This window comes from Vigna radiata, chromosome 7, assembly GCF_000741045.1.
Source record: "Vigna radiata var. radiata cultivar VC1973A chromosome 7, Vradiata_ver6, whole genome shotgun sequence".
Lineage (NCBI taxonomy): Eukaryota > Viridiplantae > Streptophyta > Magnoliopsida > Fabales > Fabaceae > Vigna > Vigna radiata.
Window position 1 is genome coordinate 43306343 of NC_028357.1, and position 17574 is coordinate 43323916.

Sequence of the window (17574 nt, forward strand, 5' to 3'; positions counted from 1 at the left end):
AAAACTGTTTCGTAATCTCAGTCATACTAACCAAGTTTTGACTTTAACTTTTCTCTTCAGATTCTTTCGCCAGTTCCTTCTCTTGTTTGTCTTACACATGACTTCGGTATCTATGTTTCGATTTATTGCCTCAATTTTTCAAACTGTGGTTGCTTCTGTGTCATTTGGTACTGTGGCCATAGTAATTGTTTTACTATTCGGTGGCTTCATCATTCCAAAGCGTAAGAATCAAGAACTGGTTTACTTTTTTAACACACAATTTTGTTCAGAAAATAACTCTAGCTGCTTTTCCATTGTAGCATATATGCCGTCTTGGTTGCGATGGGGATTTTGGGTTTCTCCTGTGTCGTATGGAGAGATAGGCTTAACTGTGAATGAATTTCTTGCTCCTAGGTGGGAAAAGGTAATCGTGCAGTGTCTTCGCTACTCTTTTCTTTTTTATTGATGAGATGGATTGACCAGTTAACTAAATTTGGTCACAAGTATTCAAAAGGCTCAAATTAAGATATTTTCACTTCCGCTTTCATGAAATTTTGTCATTAGCTGAGATTACTCAATTATGTGAAGGCCTGCTTGGTGCAATTATAAAATTCCTCATCTAATCATTTTGGTTCCTTTGATCTATTTGAAGATGTCTGCAAACAGCTCAATGGGTCAACAAGTACTTGATAACCGGGGGCTAAATTTTGATGGTTACTTTTATTGGATATCAATTGCTGCCTTAATTGGATTCACAGTGCTGTTCAATGTAGGTTTTACCTTGATGCTGACTTTCTTGAATTGTAAGTTCACTTTGCATTGTTTACTTGGACATTTCATGTGGTAAATAACAATGCCCTTAGACCTTTATTGTAACCTTCACTTTGGCATTGCTCCATTAGCTCCTGCGAGATCTCGAACACTTATATCTTCTGAGAAGCATCCAGAGTTACAGGAACAGCNAGAAAACAACAGTAGCATTGTTGCAGACAAGAAACCTGTTACTTCTCTGATTGAAAATACTGTGGAAACCAGAACACGTGAGCACCTGTCTTCTTCATGCCCGTCCCCCCTTTACTATTTTGTTTCAGCTGAACTGTGAAACTTTATACTGTGATTTCATTCCTTCTTTCTGTACTTTTCTTCAGGAGGATTGGTTCTACCTTTCCAGCCACTGGCAGTAGCATTTCATGATGTCCAATACTATGTTGATACCCCTTTGGTAACTTGGATGAATTAAATTATTGCTAGTTCTTGAGTATGAAGTTACACGCATGTGCGTAATTGGAAATTATATCATATTGAATGCAGGAAATGAGAAATAGAGGTTTTACTGAGAGAAGGCTTCAGCTCCTTTCTGACATCACAGGTTCATTTAGACCTGGCATACTAACAGCGCTGATGGGAGTGAGCGGAGCAGGGAAAACAACTTTGATGGATGTCCTGTGTGGAAGAAAGACTGGTGGTATTATAGAAGGAGAGATTAGAATTGGCGGCTACCCTAAGGTTCAGGAAACATTTGCCAGAGTATCAGGTTACTGTAAACAAAATGACATACACTCTCCAAACATAACAGTAGAGGAATCTGTGATTTTTTTCTGCTTGGCTACGGCTTCCTTCTCAGATCGATGCCAAAACTAAAGCTGTATGGCTCTCCTCTCGGTGGATTCATTTTTTTATGGCTTCTTTCTTTTTTCAGGAATTTGTGAATGAAGTCATTCATACTATTGAGCTGCAGTTGTAATGAGAGCAGTGAAGAATGTAGTTGGAACAGGAAGAACTGTCGCATGCACAACTTCATTTCTTTTTCATCACCAATGTTTGATTGCAAAATCTTGGTTTGCATTCTTGCATCTTTTGTTATAAAGAGAATACCGGGAGTGCAAAAGATTAGAGACAACTACAACCCATCAACATGGATGCTAGAGGTTACTTCAAGATCAGCAGAATCTGAACTCGGAGTAGATTTTGCCCAAATTTATAGGGAATCAACCTTATATGAGTAAGAAATAGTAGAACTTTATTTATGTGTCACGTCTTGAAAGAATTATTTGTTTACAGTTTCTAGTATAAACCTAGCTAGTACTATTACTAATTTTCTCCAGTTTCTGGTCCTATATAATATTTCTATTATCCCAATCTCGAAGCAAATCTTTTTCATAAAGTGGAAATAAAGCAAGCAAAATAGTATTTATAATTCATATGCATGTGATCTTTACATGATATTAATTCAACTGAGTGCAGACAGAACAAAGCGTTGATTGAGCAATTAAGCACACCACCACCAGACTCCAGAGATTTGTATTTTCCATCTCATTTTCCACAAAATGGTTGGGAACAGTTCAAAACATGTTTGTGGAAACAACATTTGTCCTATTGGAGAAGTCCTTCATACAACTTGACTCGCATCATTTTTGTGACTGCCTTATCTCTTGTGTTTGGAATGCTGTTCTGGAAGAAAGGAAAGAAAATGTTAGTAGTCAAAATTTTACTCTGCATTGAAAAAAAGGAATATTTAAAATGCATTTTCCTAATGCATTTAAGTAAGCTGCATTTTAAAAAGGACTGAATAATTTTCCTTTTTGTTTATTTCACAGAAATAGCGAACAAGATGTGTTCAATGTATTTGGTGCAATGTACTCTGCTGTAATCTTCTTTGGGATAAATAACTGCTCATCAGTTTTGCCATATGTGGCCACAGAGCGCACTGCTCTGTACCGTGAAAAATTTGCTGGAATGTACTCTCCCTGGGACTATTCTTTTGCACAGGTTTAGTTCTCTTCAAAACGTGAATTCAACATTCCTTTTCAAATATTTTCATTCATTAAGAAAATAAAGTAACTCTTATTAATATAATATCTTCACCACAATTGCAGCATACCAAATATTGCATCAATTTACTCAATGTTTATGTTTTCATGACTCTTCCAATAACTTCGGGTAACTTCAATTTATTTCTTTTGCAGGTCCTAATTGAGGTTTCCTATCTAGTCATTCAAGCTGTTGTATATGTGATAATCACATATCCTATGTTGGGCTATGATTGGTCTGTTTATAAAATATTTTGGTCACTTTCTGCAATTTGTTATACTTCAATTATCTAGGGATGCTCCTTGTTTCATTGACACCAAATGTTCAATTGGCTTCTATTGTGGCTTCATCTTCCTACACCATGCTCACTTTATTTTGTGGGTACTTTTTTTAGTTTTGCTAATAAAAGACTCGGTAACTTTGAAGAAATTAAATATATTATTTAATACACTAAACAAATTTTTCACTTTTGACCGAAGAAATTTCAGTATGTATAACTATCTTCAAGTTAAACACTGGTGTAGAGTTAATTTAACTTTTTATCAAATGTTCCAAGTTCCAAAGTTCTGAGTATGGAGAAGAAACATTTCTCAGTAGAGAGAAAAAGAAAATACGAGCTATTGGATCATAAAATCTATACTAATTTGATTGTTTACCTTTATCTCCCATCATAGTGATCATTGAATGAGCAGTCTCATTTCTTAACATAATACATGACATAATAATATCTTGATGGTTAATGTATCTTTTCTTCGTATACTGCTTGAAATGTATACTAAAGGACAGTATTCTTCAATGCAGCAAATTCCCAAGTGGTGGATTTGGATGTATTATTTATGCCCTGCATCTTGGGCATTGAATGGGATGCTTACTTCACAGTATGGAGATGCAGACCAAGAAATATCAGCCTTTGAACAAAAGAAAACAATTTCCCAATTTTTGGAAGATTATTATGGGTTTCACCATGATTTTCTTAGTGTAATTGGTGTGGTTCTAATTGTCTTCCCTATTTCAATTGCCATTTTATTTGCATACTGTATTGGAAAATTCAAATTCCAGAAGACATAAAATGACATCAGGAATACCCCTAAAATCTACTGAGACTATCATAAGATAACAACAAAATAATTACACCTAGTTAACTTCACATGTAATTTAAGAGTTGGACTGCAATAGAGGGTGTGCCAGGCTCAAGCTATAGTGCAACACTAGAGCGACACATGAGGACCCCAGTAGCAAGCTACTGAAGTGGGACCTCCCCTTCAAAAAATTAATTTAATATCGTGTGGACCATTGGCCCACATATCAGATATTAAACTGATAAGAACAGATACTACACTTGATCTTAGCCAAAAGGCCGAGAAAGGTATGAGTTTAAAAGGTAATATGTGCTAATTTTATAACAACAGTTCTACTGATGGTTATCTATCTTCAGCGATGTGGGACTTAGTTATATTTATGAACTTTAGTTTTATTTATCAAGTTCTATAGCCCGCACCTAAGTTTGAAGTCTGTTTGTGTATAACACTGATCTCTAACATTTTAATTGGGCACACTTTGACAGTACCATTTTCTTTTTTGTTCTCCTATTATTCTGTCAATTTTTCTAGAATATCCAAAATGTTAATTTTTCAATAATCTCTCAAATTTCTTTAGTTAGGACTCAATTTTGTATATTCCTGTGATAGCTTAAGAGGGATGATAGTAGAAAAAATTAACTTTACCTCGTTACTTTGTTATAATAATCATTCACTATTGCAATCTTCACATTTCCAACGCAAGCTTAATATTATAAATGATTAGTACAAAATCATGTGTGCTTGTTTTAGTGATGAGACAGAGGCAAACAAACAAGGACAAACTTATTTTAGTGCGTCCTGATAGTTTATACTTCTTTCCTATCTATCTAATACAAACAAAACAGTTAAAAAGATTTAGTCATATTACTTAATTTTAGTAATTTTATTTAAAAATAAGTATTTTTAAAACTAATTTTCTTTGAAACTTGACATAAAAAAATAAAAATAAAAGAGATCTATTGAAATAAAAACTCGTTTAATAAATGACTTTTTAAATATAGTTTCACTGAATAAAGTTAAATTTGTTTATAATTTGTTTATATAAAGTTAAATTTGTTTATATCTACTGAATCTTTATTAAAAGAATATTTCCTCTCTCACCCTAATATTTTTATCCATATAAAATTATAATTGTTTTTATATAAGTTCTCTTATATTAAAAGATTCTCATTTTAATCTCTACTATTAAAAAATTTATTTTGTTACCTAATTTTTGCTAGTAAGGTCATCACTCCATGTTGACTTGGCATCCATAACTATAGTGAAAGCAAAAATTAACAGGGATGCTAATAACAATCAAAGTTAAGGGGAACTAAAATGAAATATATATATATATATATATATATATATATATATATATATATATATATATATATATATTATAGATACAAAGAGTTTTCTAAGCCCTCAATTTTCTACTAATTAAAAAGTGTTATTTTAACTTGTACAACTTGAATATTGTTTATCACTACAGCTTTTCCTGAAAAAATATGCCCCATAAACCTTTATCACTTTCACTTGTTTTGTAAGCCCCTGGTAGAAAGGTTCAATATAGAACTTCTTTTCACCATTTTCGTTTTCCTACACTTTCTGCAGGGATCTACAGAACCAACATTAAACTATAAAAACAAATAAAACAAATTTGAACATTACATGGTACATATGAGAATATCTTGCTGTAGACATCTTGCTAATCTATGTAACCACAGGTTTCTATATTTCTATACATGAAAATTGAAGCCACCACACTGCAGAAGAAACAAATATGTATCCGTGTCTGCATCTGTCTTATCTCTTTTGGTAATTCATTTTCTTTATGAAATAGGCAAACAGAGAAGCATAAACAATAGGGTAAGCAATGAGCACCACAGCCACAATGTTTAATCTGTCATGCCAAAAAACATAGTAATCATGTAAAAAGGAACCAACTGATTGGTGCTTCCCAAAGACGGTTACCTTCTTCTCCTCCAAATCTCCATATTGTGAAGTTAGGAGGCCATTCAAGGACCAAGCAGTAGGACAAATCCAGTAGCACCAAACCCACCATTTAGGAATTTTCTGTACATTAAGAGACATGGTTAATATCTAAGGCTTCAAAGCATCTTGTACTTATTGGCATGTACTATGGACATTCAGCTCCCCCAGTCAAATGCATGAATTAAGTTACTGATAGAATTCAGAGATGCAGTTACTGATATAAAGAAAAAATTCACCTTTAAAAGGAAGCATTTTGTCTGGGATTGGGTTGCTCAGAAACGTGGATCCAAATTCCCACAAAACTATTTTGGATGCAAATATAATTAAGGTGCAAATATAATTAAGGTACAAATTCAAGCCCTTATAATGCTATAAACGCTAAATTATTATTGTTGAATATTGTAAAAAAGTATGTATGAAATTAATCTTTCTTATGTTGAATATAAATATAGGATACTCTATTTATAATAGAAAAAATATGGATTAACTTCAAAATACAAATAAAAAATAAATAACAAGCTAACTAAAAATAAAAGATAAAAATAAGATATCTAATAATCTAATATATCTAAAAATTATAAAGAAAAATTGATAGATACAAAAGACTTACCAGTCCTGGCATGAGGTATCCAGAAAAGAGATTGAATATGGTGTAGATCGCAGTTGACAAAACAGAAGCTATGTCGAGATTGGCGTTCATCGACATTACCATCATTCCAAGATATACAAAGTACAAAAATGTACAGAATGTGGTATAGAAGTACCAAAACACTTTCTGAACTGACCAATGGAAACCTATCATTGGATATGTGATGGCCACATATAAAATTGATTGCACTAAGATATATGGTATTTCAATAGCCACCTACATTAAGAAATTACTGATTTGATAACATCTATTTTTCCTACCAAATAAGTACCACTTAAATTGTTTGATGCAACTAAAAACCTGTGCAAATGAATAAGCAGTGGAGGAATACATGCCAGCAAATTTTTCTCGGTACAAGACAGCACGCTCAGTAGCCACATATGGCAGAATTGTCGAGCAGTAACTTATTGCCAAGAATATTACAGCAATATACATGGATCCAAGTACTTTGAACAAATCCTGCTGATTGTTTCTTTAACAACCGAAGAAGTATATGTCAGAACATTCATCCATACACTTTCAAGTTTAGCACTACACTAGAATCATGCAAACACTAAAGTTTTCTGCATCATAAAATTCATAGTTTAAGAATGTCTTCTGTTGATTGTACCTAATATGATTTAACATAAACATATATACTGTTTTATGCATTCTTAAAAGGCACACTATTCACGAAACTTGGTTGAGTAATTCACTTGTTCCTCTATGTGGTTATCAGAATGAAAGTGCTGAAAGTACTAGTTTATGGATTTCAACTTCTCTCTGCTGACAGAACTTATCAAAAGTAGAAGAACCCCCGATATGTTAATTTAATAATCTCCATTCAACTTTAGTCCATATGTTGAAGCAGGCGGTGGAACAAATGAAGTGTGAGGATAAAATGTTGTGTCTCCATTATCTCGAGTTTGAGGTTGTGGAGATTCCTTTAACATACATATTTCTTTTTGCAGATAAAACAAATGAGTTTATTTTCAGGGCAAATTAGAAGTATATGAAAACAAACTTACATTTCATTCCCTTTCTGCCAAAATACTATTGCACAAACGATCATGAATATAAAACATGTTAAGTTGTACTCAGGACTTCTCCAATAGGACAAGTGTTGCTTCCATAGGCATGCCATGAACTGTCCCAAGCTATTTTGTGGGAAACAAGTTGAGAAGTGTAAGTCTCTCGAACCTGGTGCTGGTTCACTTAATGCTCTCACCACTTCAAGGGTATCCCTAGAAACAGAAACAGTAATTCAAAATTTGGGATGAGTGATCTTTGAAATTTATGATCATTACTATTACAACTGAAAACAGCTATGGCACGTAAGTTCTGAAAAACAAAAGTTTGAAAAATTTGTAAAATGAATAGCGGCCGATTGGATGCTCACTGGTAAAGATGTGGCTCCTTATATATTTGAGCAAAATCTATTTTAAGTTCTGCTTCTACAGATGCAGAGGTAGCTTCCAACATCCAGGTTGCAGGGTTATAATTGTCCATGATCTTTGGCACCCCAGGTATATTCTGATTGACAGTGAAATTATTTAGCTACAAATTTTAACAGTTTAAATGAAGGAGAGGCAAAGGTACACACCACCCTGTGAGCAGACTATGAAGACGAAAACTGCCCAAGCAGAAGGTTCGATTAGCCCTCATTTTATCAGTGTCATTGGTCTGGCAAAGAGGCGAGGCATGTCATGTATCCTTTAGCCAGGAGGATTTCTTAAGGTTAAAACAAGAATTTTGAGTTCTGAATTTTTTTTCAACTATAACAATGTGACATAAAACATGATTTATCATTCCAGATACCTGTTGTTAGTCTTTTCTTCTGTCCACCTGAAATGCCTCTATCTAGTGCATCACCTACCAATATGTCAGCACACATATCCAGTCCNAGAATCTGGGATATCATAAGTTTGTATTCACATGTCAAAAAGGATAGAAACATCTTAAATGAGCCGTTTTAAAATTATGTACTCGAACTCGCTTCTACTTGAACAAGAAGTACCTTTAAAACATATTCTGTTTGAAGATTTTCGCTTTGTCCTTCAACTGAAATTGCCTGCAAAAGTCTTGTTATTTTCTCTGTCAAGTGGTTGTTTGGTAATTATGTCATTAATTGTCTATACTAAAATTACCTTCATATAGGTATCAATATCTGCGTCAGGGATGATTCCTTCTTNTTTTTCCCTCCTGGTGATTTCAGCCACTACATCTGCAATGCAGAGGATATANTATATATGAATGTCTAATGGTAACGTATTAATTACAATTTTGTGGAATAATCTTGGATTGAGCAAGTAAGAAGCATCACCGGCTCTGCTTCCAACTCCCTGACAGCGAGCTGAAAAGTCAATTGTTTCTCTCACAGTGATCTCTGGAACATGCAGGTCATACTGGCTTATGTAAGCTGATGTTTTTTGAGGAACAAATTCATCTAGCTTGTAACCATTGTAAGTGATTTCTCCAGAAACCTGAATATAAGAAAAAGCGGCAGAATATCACAGGGATTGCAGTATAGGGAAATTCTACTGGTTCTGTTCCTTATATGAGTTTTTTAAAGACTTTTTAGAATTCCATTAAAGAGAAGTAACAGAAATGGCACTGCTAAGCACATTCCTTGTTAGTCTATAGTATGCTCAAACATGTTTGATGTATGATTATGATTTATGAGAACTCGGATACAAAAAGATACTTGAAATAAATGATATTATCCGATAACTTCAATCTGTTAGTGTGTTTAACATACATACCCTGAGAGACTGCTCTAGTTTTCCAGCCAGTGCCTTTAACAGGGTTGTTTTCCCACAGCCTGGTGGACCAAGAAGGAGAGTAAGCCTGCATATAAAAACATTTTTGAAAACTTAGTAATTTGGTCCCTTTTACTGTAAGCTTATAATATTTGTGGTCACAATACGATATACATGCTTAATGTACTAGTGAATTTTTAAGGGACTGAATTCAGAAAGACAGAAAACATGTTCTTGAGCACACATTCATGTGCGCACTTTTGTCAGTAAATGGCAGAAAAAACAGTAGGTGTTAAGCAATACACTCTTTACTGTAATTTGAAATTGGTGAGAAACCACTTAAATCGTGAGTTTCACTCCCTATTTTCAGTCTAGATGATATGAAGTGCATTGTTAGCATTTCTAAGCTACCTGGTATTTGAAAATAACATACGCATATAACATATTCACTTACCTTGATGGCTTAACGATGCCACTCACATTATTCAGAATGCTTATTTCTGCTCCTTGAGAATTACACGATATAGTCTTCATGAAACCCTGTTCAAAGGATAAATTTAGCTTATGTTATGAGGAACAAATGTAAACATTTCTTTGTTTTTCTTTGTTCTTCTTAGCTTCTGTTTCTTAATATTGTTTTGTATATAATTCGGTTTCTTAGTGACCTGATTAGGTTCAAGGAGGAAGCATGCTTACAGAAAGTGAGCTAGAAAAGGAGTTCCATAGAGTTGGGAGAGCCTTCCCTTGAACAACCTCACATTCTGCTCCTACATTCAGGTTCTTGTACTTGATCTCCACGGTAGGTAGCTTCACATTGACTCTGAAAACAACCAATATGTCAATTCTTGAAATAAAGTACCAACATCAACTTGCACAACATGTAACTGATGATGCAAAGTGATCCTAGTAATCAGAAGTATGTCTCTACAAGATCAAATTGTGAAACTGAAACAAAAGTAACAAGCAAGTAGAATGGGGGAATAGAACTTTGAAAATAGGTCAAAAGCTATCATATTTTGCAATTGGGTCCATACCAAAATCCTCTGTGACCAAAAAGACAAATTTGAAGAATTTGTTACTTGTAAATACCCCCCTCCTCTTTACCAATTACTCTCTCTAACCAGAATGTTACACTTATTCTGTTTTTGACAACACTGATTACAGCTTGATCAATAAAAGCAAGTGCAAATATACCTGTCCATCCTTTCTCTTAGTTTCTGCAGCAATTGGAGGTTATCATTCTCAATGTGCTGTATGCGCCTGTCAATGAACAAACGCTTTTCCACTGCTCCAAGCTTGGTAACATCAACCACCCTTTTGCTGCTGCTTCTCCAAGCTCCAAACTTTTCCACTGTTTCTCTGGCCTTGCTGCTTGTACTGTCCTCCTGAGTGATATCAACAAAAGAAGTCTTGATCCTTTTGAAAGTTGGTAGCTTCTCTATGGCAGCCCACTTGGACTGAAGCTCCTTGTCTTCCTCCACAAAAGAATCCGCGTCTCTGTCAAAGGTCAACACATGGCCCTAAGTCCTTCCTCTTGGAGTTAACTCCATTGGAGTTGTGTTGAACTGGGAACTTTCTGAAGCAGCTACTACTGGAGCTGTTGAACCTCAAGCTCCTCACAATTATGCCAAAAGTTGCCAATGATTGTCACAGATTGTGGAGGGATGCATGGAAGGGAGAAAGAGAAGATTTCACACAGAAAAACCAGTGTGTTTCTCCTTTAAAACTGGGAAAAGCATTTGTGAAGAAAAACCTATACAGCCACCTCTACTGTGGTCCCTTGATTGGGAAACAAATCCAATCTGGTCATATGATTGTCAAGGTTCATTCAGTTGACACAACGGGCTTTCAAATCTTATCGGTAAGCATGTTTGCTTTCACTTATCCACTCTTTTTTTCTTTGGGCTTAACTACACCTTTATCCCTCTAGTTTAGACTGTGATTTTAGTTTCCCACGACTTTTTCCAGACAAATCAGGTCCCTCTAATTGACATGCTCCAAATGAATTCAAGTACGCAATATTTCTACCAAATATCTGAAAAAGAATGACCAGCCTAACTAGGAATCGTATTTCAACATAAAAAATAAAAACACAGGGAGAGAACATTTGATCAAATATGAATGAAGATTAAAAAACAAAGGAAATGGTCTCTGTGTGCAAACTAATCTCTAGCATTTATCATTTCAAATACAGTAAACATCCATTTTGATCTTCCGAAGATACCATTGTCATTACTCATCAGTTTGGTCCTCTGATGATAAATACCCAGAAATTGTTCAACTTGATGTAAAAACAACTGACAAGGATCATTTTGATGTCATTTATACTAGATTTTTGCTAAAGCCATAGGTGGCACCAATATTTTGATTTTACCATTGTATCATCTTGTTAACTTTCCATTTGTATTTCATTATAACATGTTTGTCAGGATCTACATATTTAGAACTAATTCTGATATTATGGTTTGACAGAATTACTGAACGCTGAACAGTCAGGCTGTAAATGTAGAAATAGATTACAGGGGATATTAATTTATTATGGCAACGTGGGATGTCTTTTCCTCGTTAAAGGAAGTGATTATGTACCATCAGTACCTGCTGAAGCCATGATACTAACAGATAGATTCTCAATACCTCTAAAACACTGAGTTATATTAAACAATTGGTAATCCAGAGTAAATCCACAAAACAAAATTATAGGATTACAGTGATAACTTATTAAGGTAGAAAATTGGTAAAATGCTTGAGGGCCCTTTTGTGGTAAACTAGAAGACAACATCTATATACAGCATGTACACATCCTTCGGAATGCAGCACCTCTATGGCCTTGTACAACTTCAAGAACAAATGCCCTGAGCAAATTCCAAATAATGTGCTTAACAAACTGTTTAACCTACCGAGCCCTCAAGCTTCAAGCTCATGAGTTGGTTCACCTCAGAACCAAATTCATCAGGAAGCTCATTGAAGACATCACGGCAAAAGCCAGAGATCATTGCGGCCATTGCTTTTTCATAGTCTATTCCCCTTTGCTGAAAATAGAACAGTTGATCTTCTCCAATTTTAGATGTACTGGCTTCATGCTCAATTCTTGCCGTTGGATTTTTCACCTACAAAGTAATCGTGATTGCTTTAGCAAAACAAAAGTATCATGGCAGATATGGAAGCAGGGAGAAAATAAAGAAAGACAAAAGAAAATGGGAAGTACTGCGGGTTAGGTGGGGCAGGGAATAACTCCAAAAAACTGATGATCAGCTGTTTCTTTTTTTGGACAATATACTTAGACAACATTATTTTGATAACATTTGAAACATCTACGTGTCATTCTGTGATTGGTCCAAAATAAGAAAATGATTATTATTATTGATTATTTAGACCAATCACAGAATGACACGTAGATGATGTTCAAATGTTGTCAAAAAAATATTGTCTAAGTATCATTATCCTTCTTTTTCAAACCAACAACAAAGAGATAGACCAAAAGTCTCGGTCTAAGTCTGAGCCAACGGTACAAATCCTCTCTCTACTTAATTTGATTATACTAAAACTCCGGCACATTCCCTCTCATTGAGGATTCAACACTTTTGAATGTGAAGTTTCACAAGGCCATACATTAGTGTGGGTTCTTCTAACGGTTAAGATAGATTAAACAACAAGCTTAGATATAAACTCCAATACCATCAAGGCCAATTCCTATCTTAAATTCTTAAGTCCAAAATAATGGTTTCCTTAGTTCTATACTATTGTTTATCCTCTTGCATTAACCCTTTCCTATTATATCCAAAAGAAATAAACATTTTTTCTGATTCCAACCAACCGCTACAACAAAAGCCTATTCCGGTAGGTAAAGTTAGCTGCATAAATCACACAATTCCACTTTGTTTATCAAAACAACTTACCTAGAATCGTTCCAGCAAGACAGACAAAACACACAAGAAAAGTAAAAGGCATGCTACTACACACCTGAATGTAAGGATAGGTATTGGCAGCTGCATTATCCCCAATAAGCATGGAGTCACACTGCGATGAGTTTCGCGCATTGTCCGCCTTGGAGAGAACCTGAACCAGCCCTCTATAACAGTTCCTGGAATGTCCAACCGATATACCCTTGGAGATAATCCTACTCCTTGTGTTCTTCCCTTTGTGTATCATCTTGGTCCCTGTATCAGCCTGCTGATAGTTATTCGTCAAAGCAACGGAATAGAACTCCCCAACACTATCATCTCCCTCCAACACAACACTCGGATACTTCCACGTGATCGCAGAACCCGTCTCCACCTGCGTCCACGATATCTTCGACCGCGACCCGTCACACACTCCTCTCTTCGTCACGAAATTGTAAATTCCACCTTTCCCATTCTCATCCCCAGCGTACCAATTCTGCACCGTGGAGTACTTTATCTCCGCCCCTTCCCCACAGTACAACTCCACCACCGCTGCGTGGAGCTGGTTCCGGTCATAGGACGGCGCAGTGCACCCTTCCAAATACTCCACAAAGCTCCTGTCGTCGGCAACGATCAAAGTCCGCTCAAACTGCCCCGTTTCCAGCGCGTTGATTCTGAAGTAGGTGGAGATCTGCATCGGGCACTTGGTGTCTTTGGGAATGTAGCAGAACGACCCGTCGCTGAAGACGGCGGAGTTCAACGCTGCGTAGTAGTTGTCATCGGTGGGCACGACCCTCCCTAAGTACTTGCGGACTAACTCGGGGTACTCCTTGATAGCATCGGAGATGGAGCAGAATATGACCCCGGCCTTCTCGAGGGTTTTGCGGTGGGTGGTGGCGATGGAGACGCTGTCGAGGACGGCGTCGACGGCGACGTTGGCGAGACGCTTCTGCTCGTTGAGAGGAACGCCGAGCTTGTCGAAGTAGCGGAGGAGTTCGGGATCGGCGTCTTGGAGGGATTCCAGAGAGGGTTTCTTCTTGGGAGCCGAGTAGTAGCAGATGTCCTGGAAATCGATAGGAGGGTAGGTGTTGTCGGACCAGGTAGGGACTTTCATGGACAGGAATTTCTCAAATGCATTCAAGCGGAATTCCAGCATCCATTCAGGTTCCTCTTTCAGGGACGAGATCAGACGAATAGTTTCTTTCGAGAGGCCTTTAGGAATCGAGTCGGAATCGATGTGTATGCTGAATCCGAACTTCTTATCATAATCGCGGTTGCGGAGGATTTCACGTATCTTCTCGTCGGAGGAAGTGGCAGTTGCGGCGGTCTCTTTCACCTCGGCGCGCACCGTAACGTGGCGCGAAGGTTTTGGGGGTTTGATGTTTAGGGTTGGGGGGACAATGGATTTGGGGTGGCGCGTGGGTTGCGGAGGCAAGGGAGAGATGGAGAGACCGTTGCAGCGGAGAAGAGACGCCATGGATGAAGTTTTGGTTTGACACAGATAATTAAAGAAGATTGGAAATTTGATTCCTTCCAACTTACTTGTGGGTGTCGTGTGTCCTCAGCGTGCAACTTTGATTTTCCAAAATCATCAAATTCAAATTTAGAAATTTTACGCCCACTCACTCTTCTGTCTTGTGTGTGCCACGCACACAACTAAAATTTGTTTTTCTTGTATTTTTACTTACCTTGCTATTTTCCTAATAATTTTTTATTTTTTTTAGCTACTTGTTTTTCATCTTCAATATGACAACCTTATTCCATGAAGACAAATTGAAGAAGAATTTTTTGTTGTGCAGTGCTCATATTTGAAGCTGTGTTTTGCTGAATGAGAAAGAAACAGTCAGTTATTTATGAGTATTGTTTTGTTGCGCTGTGAGCTATCAGTTTATTGGATATATTTAACCTTAATATTTGGAATCTTTTTTTCTTTTAAAAATACTCTTAAAAATAATCTTTTTTATCTAAATTCTTACGTCAAAATGTTGAAAGCAAAAGTTGCACATGTTTTCTTGTAAAAGGAGAAATTGATTACAAGACGTAATTGCTTCCAGAAAAATAAATGTTTAATTAAATATTTAATAGGAAAAAAAATGGACCAGAGGAGAGGCCTGTGCTGAATTCATATAGATTTATCTTTTTCAAAAATAAACCCAATTTAAATAAAAAAAATTCCTACATGTAATTGATTTCCCTATCCTTACTTGTAATTTTTTTTAAAGAAGGAATTTAAAAAATTGTGAGAAAAATATAATTTTCGATTTTCGATTTTAAAAAACTAACAGAAATATAATGGTTTAAATAAAAATAATTTTTATTTTATGTTGTGTAAATTAATGTAAAATATAATTTATTATTAATTTGATAATTTTGTTAATTATTTATGATGTTAATTAATTTTTTCAATATTGAAAACAGAACTGAAAGTAGTTTTTAAATGTTTTTAGTGATACATTAGAAGGATAAAATTATAACTACCTTTGAATTGTTTAAGATTATAGGTGATAAATTGAAATAAGTATTAATATTTTATTATTTAAGTACAAAATGTATAAATAGAAGAAAAAAAAAACTCATAGATTAATTGATTTAAAAAAAATTGTCCATATTTTTAGTTGGTTTTGGAAAGTTTTTCATAGAGGTTGAAAGTTTTGCACGTGATCCTTCTAGAACAAAACAAAGATAATTCTGTTAGTTCACAATAATGAAGATACGATGAACTCATTCATTAGAACATTTTATATATAAGTTCAATTTTCTATTAAAATTGTAGCTAGTTAAGTTATGAAAGTAATATAGAATAGGTGATTTAGATGTGAAGTCGATGTATAAATAATTTTTGGCTATATTCAATAATTGTATTTTATTTGAAAATATATTAAAATTGTTTAAATAATGAGAACGATATGTTATATATTTTAACAGCAAAAGGATAAATTATTTTAATTAAGTTATATTAGTTTAAGTCCGTATTATTTTATAACAAAATAGTTTATGTTAGGTATAAGAAATGAAAAAATATCGGTTTAAAGTAATTAGATTTCTTGTTGTATCTTTGTAAATTTTATGAATTATGAAAAATTGTTGGGTGAACAAAAATTTTCATTTGGATGAAATTCATTAAATTAAAAATTTGAGATGTTTGATCGATAAATGAGTGATGACTAAAAAAAGTATTTTATGAAATTTAAAAGGTAAGTTTTAAAATGTTTTTAAATTTGAAAATTGGTTTTCATTATGTTCTTATTATATATAAAGTATATTTTTATGCGTGGTTGATATATTATATTTGAAAATTATTATACTTTAATCGATAATTAATTATAATTTATTAATATTTAAATTAAATTTGATATATTTGTGTGAATGAATGCATGAAACATGTAAAATATTAAACATAATTATTTCTAATGAAAAAAAATAGTATGATGAGATATTTAGATTGTTTGTTAAATTTGAGATTCGTGAAGAATATATGACAATTTTTTGATATTGAAATTTCATAAATGAAAATGTTGTATGGTGAGAGTTGAATGTATTTATATAACTTAATTTGTTTATGTGAAAAATAAATGTGTTTGATAGGTAATTGGAATTTATCGTATCACACGAGTAAATAAATGTTTATATTATGTAATTTTGTTATGATGATAATTTAATAAATGTAATCGATATAAATATTTGACTATAGTTGAATATACATGTCTTTCAAAAATAAAATTTGATATTAATAATAATGTAGATACTAGAGAGATTTTACCATACACTTGATTTCAATGTTGATTAAATAAATAAATTGAATATAGTATAATATATATATATATATATATATATATATATATATATATATTAAAATCTATAGCTAACTTTCTCTGTTTGAATTATATACGAATATTTTACAAACTATAGTTTACCTTATCTTATGTTTAACAATTGTGATAATCTTGCAGAGGATAATATTGCAGAGGATAATCTTAACAAAATTAGACAAAAATACAAAAGATATCCATGCATTAATGCATTATTTATAGTTTTAGATTTTTATATTTATAAATATGATATGATTCTTTGTAAAAAGATAAATTTTCCAGAAACTTTAAATGATAATGAGAATGTTATGTAAAATTTTGTTTAACTTTTCTTGACTAATAGTATGGTAATGACAAGTGGGGTTTAAATATTTTTCGAGATGGAATTTAATGCACATAATTTCGGGTCTAGGTATTTTGTTCAAATTTTAAATACGTTTTTGTATAGATTATAGTATGTAATGGATTCATTTGATCATTAGAATAAGTTTCAAATGCATCAAAGTCCATAAAAACAGTGTGTTGTCAACTGATATGACGTTGAGGGATAGTTTTCTTGTGTTGAGCGCTACCATTTTAGGGATACCAGCATTGAGCGCTAACTTTGTAGCACAGAGGGATAACTTCTGGTTCTGGGTGCTGAGTGTTACC

General features: G+C 34.1%; 2 protein-coding genes and 1 pseudogene across 2 annotated transcripts; 1 reads left to right on the top strand and 2 right to left on the bottom strand.

The window, feature by feature from the left end:
- LOC106765890 overlaps positions 1-3184 on the top strand; it is a 4601-nt pseudogene extending 1417 nt beyond the window's left edge.
- A 2093-nt stretch (positions 3185-5277) lies between these two features.
- On the bottom strand, positions 5278-11466 carry LOC106768249 (ABC transporter G family member 33-like). Its single transcript, XM_022782800.1, has 15 exons — positions 11458-11466; positions 10428-10753; positions 9930-10053; positions 9688-9773; positions 9237-9321; positions 8798-8957; positions 8622-8698; positions 8492-8545; positions 8293-8383; positions 8171-8205; positions 7874-8031; positions 7503-7718; positions 6796-6967; positions 6457-6711; positions 5278-5927 (listed from the first exon to the last, which is right to left on the bottom strand). The coding sequence occupies exons 1-15, from the start codon at positions 11464-11466 to the stop codon at positions 5658-5660; spliced, it is 2118 nt and encodes a 705-aa protein (XP_022638521.1). The 3' UTR covers positions 5278-5657.
- A 366-nt stretch (positions 11467-11832) lies between these two features.
- Positions 11833-14706, bottom strand: LOC106768248 (UPF0051 protein ABCI8, chloroplastic). The gene is made up of 2 exons (XM_014653276.2): positions 13194-14706; positions 11833-12340 (listed from the first exon to the last, which is right to left on the bottom strand). The coding sequence occupies exons 1-2, from the start codon at positions 14589-14591 to the stop codon at positions 12122-12124; spliced, it is 1617 nt and encodes a 538-aa protein (XP_014508762.1). The 5' UTR covers positions 14592-14706; the 3' UTR covers positions 11833-12121.
- Positions 14707-17574: the final 2868 nt, after the last annotated feature.

Excerpts from the sequence above, each read along its gene's own strand:
- LOC106768248 (XM_014653276.2), bottom strand. The coding sequence starts at position 14,591 with ATGGCGTCTCTTCTCCGCTGCAACGGTCTCTCCATCTCTCCCTTGCCT. Across the intron at positions 12,341-13,193 it reads ATACCTATCCTTACATTCAG|GTGAAAAATCCAACGGCAAG; the intron begins GTGTGTAGTAGC and ends ATTACTTTGTAG.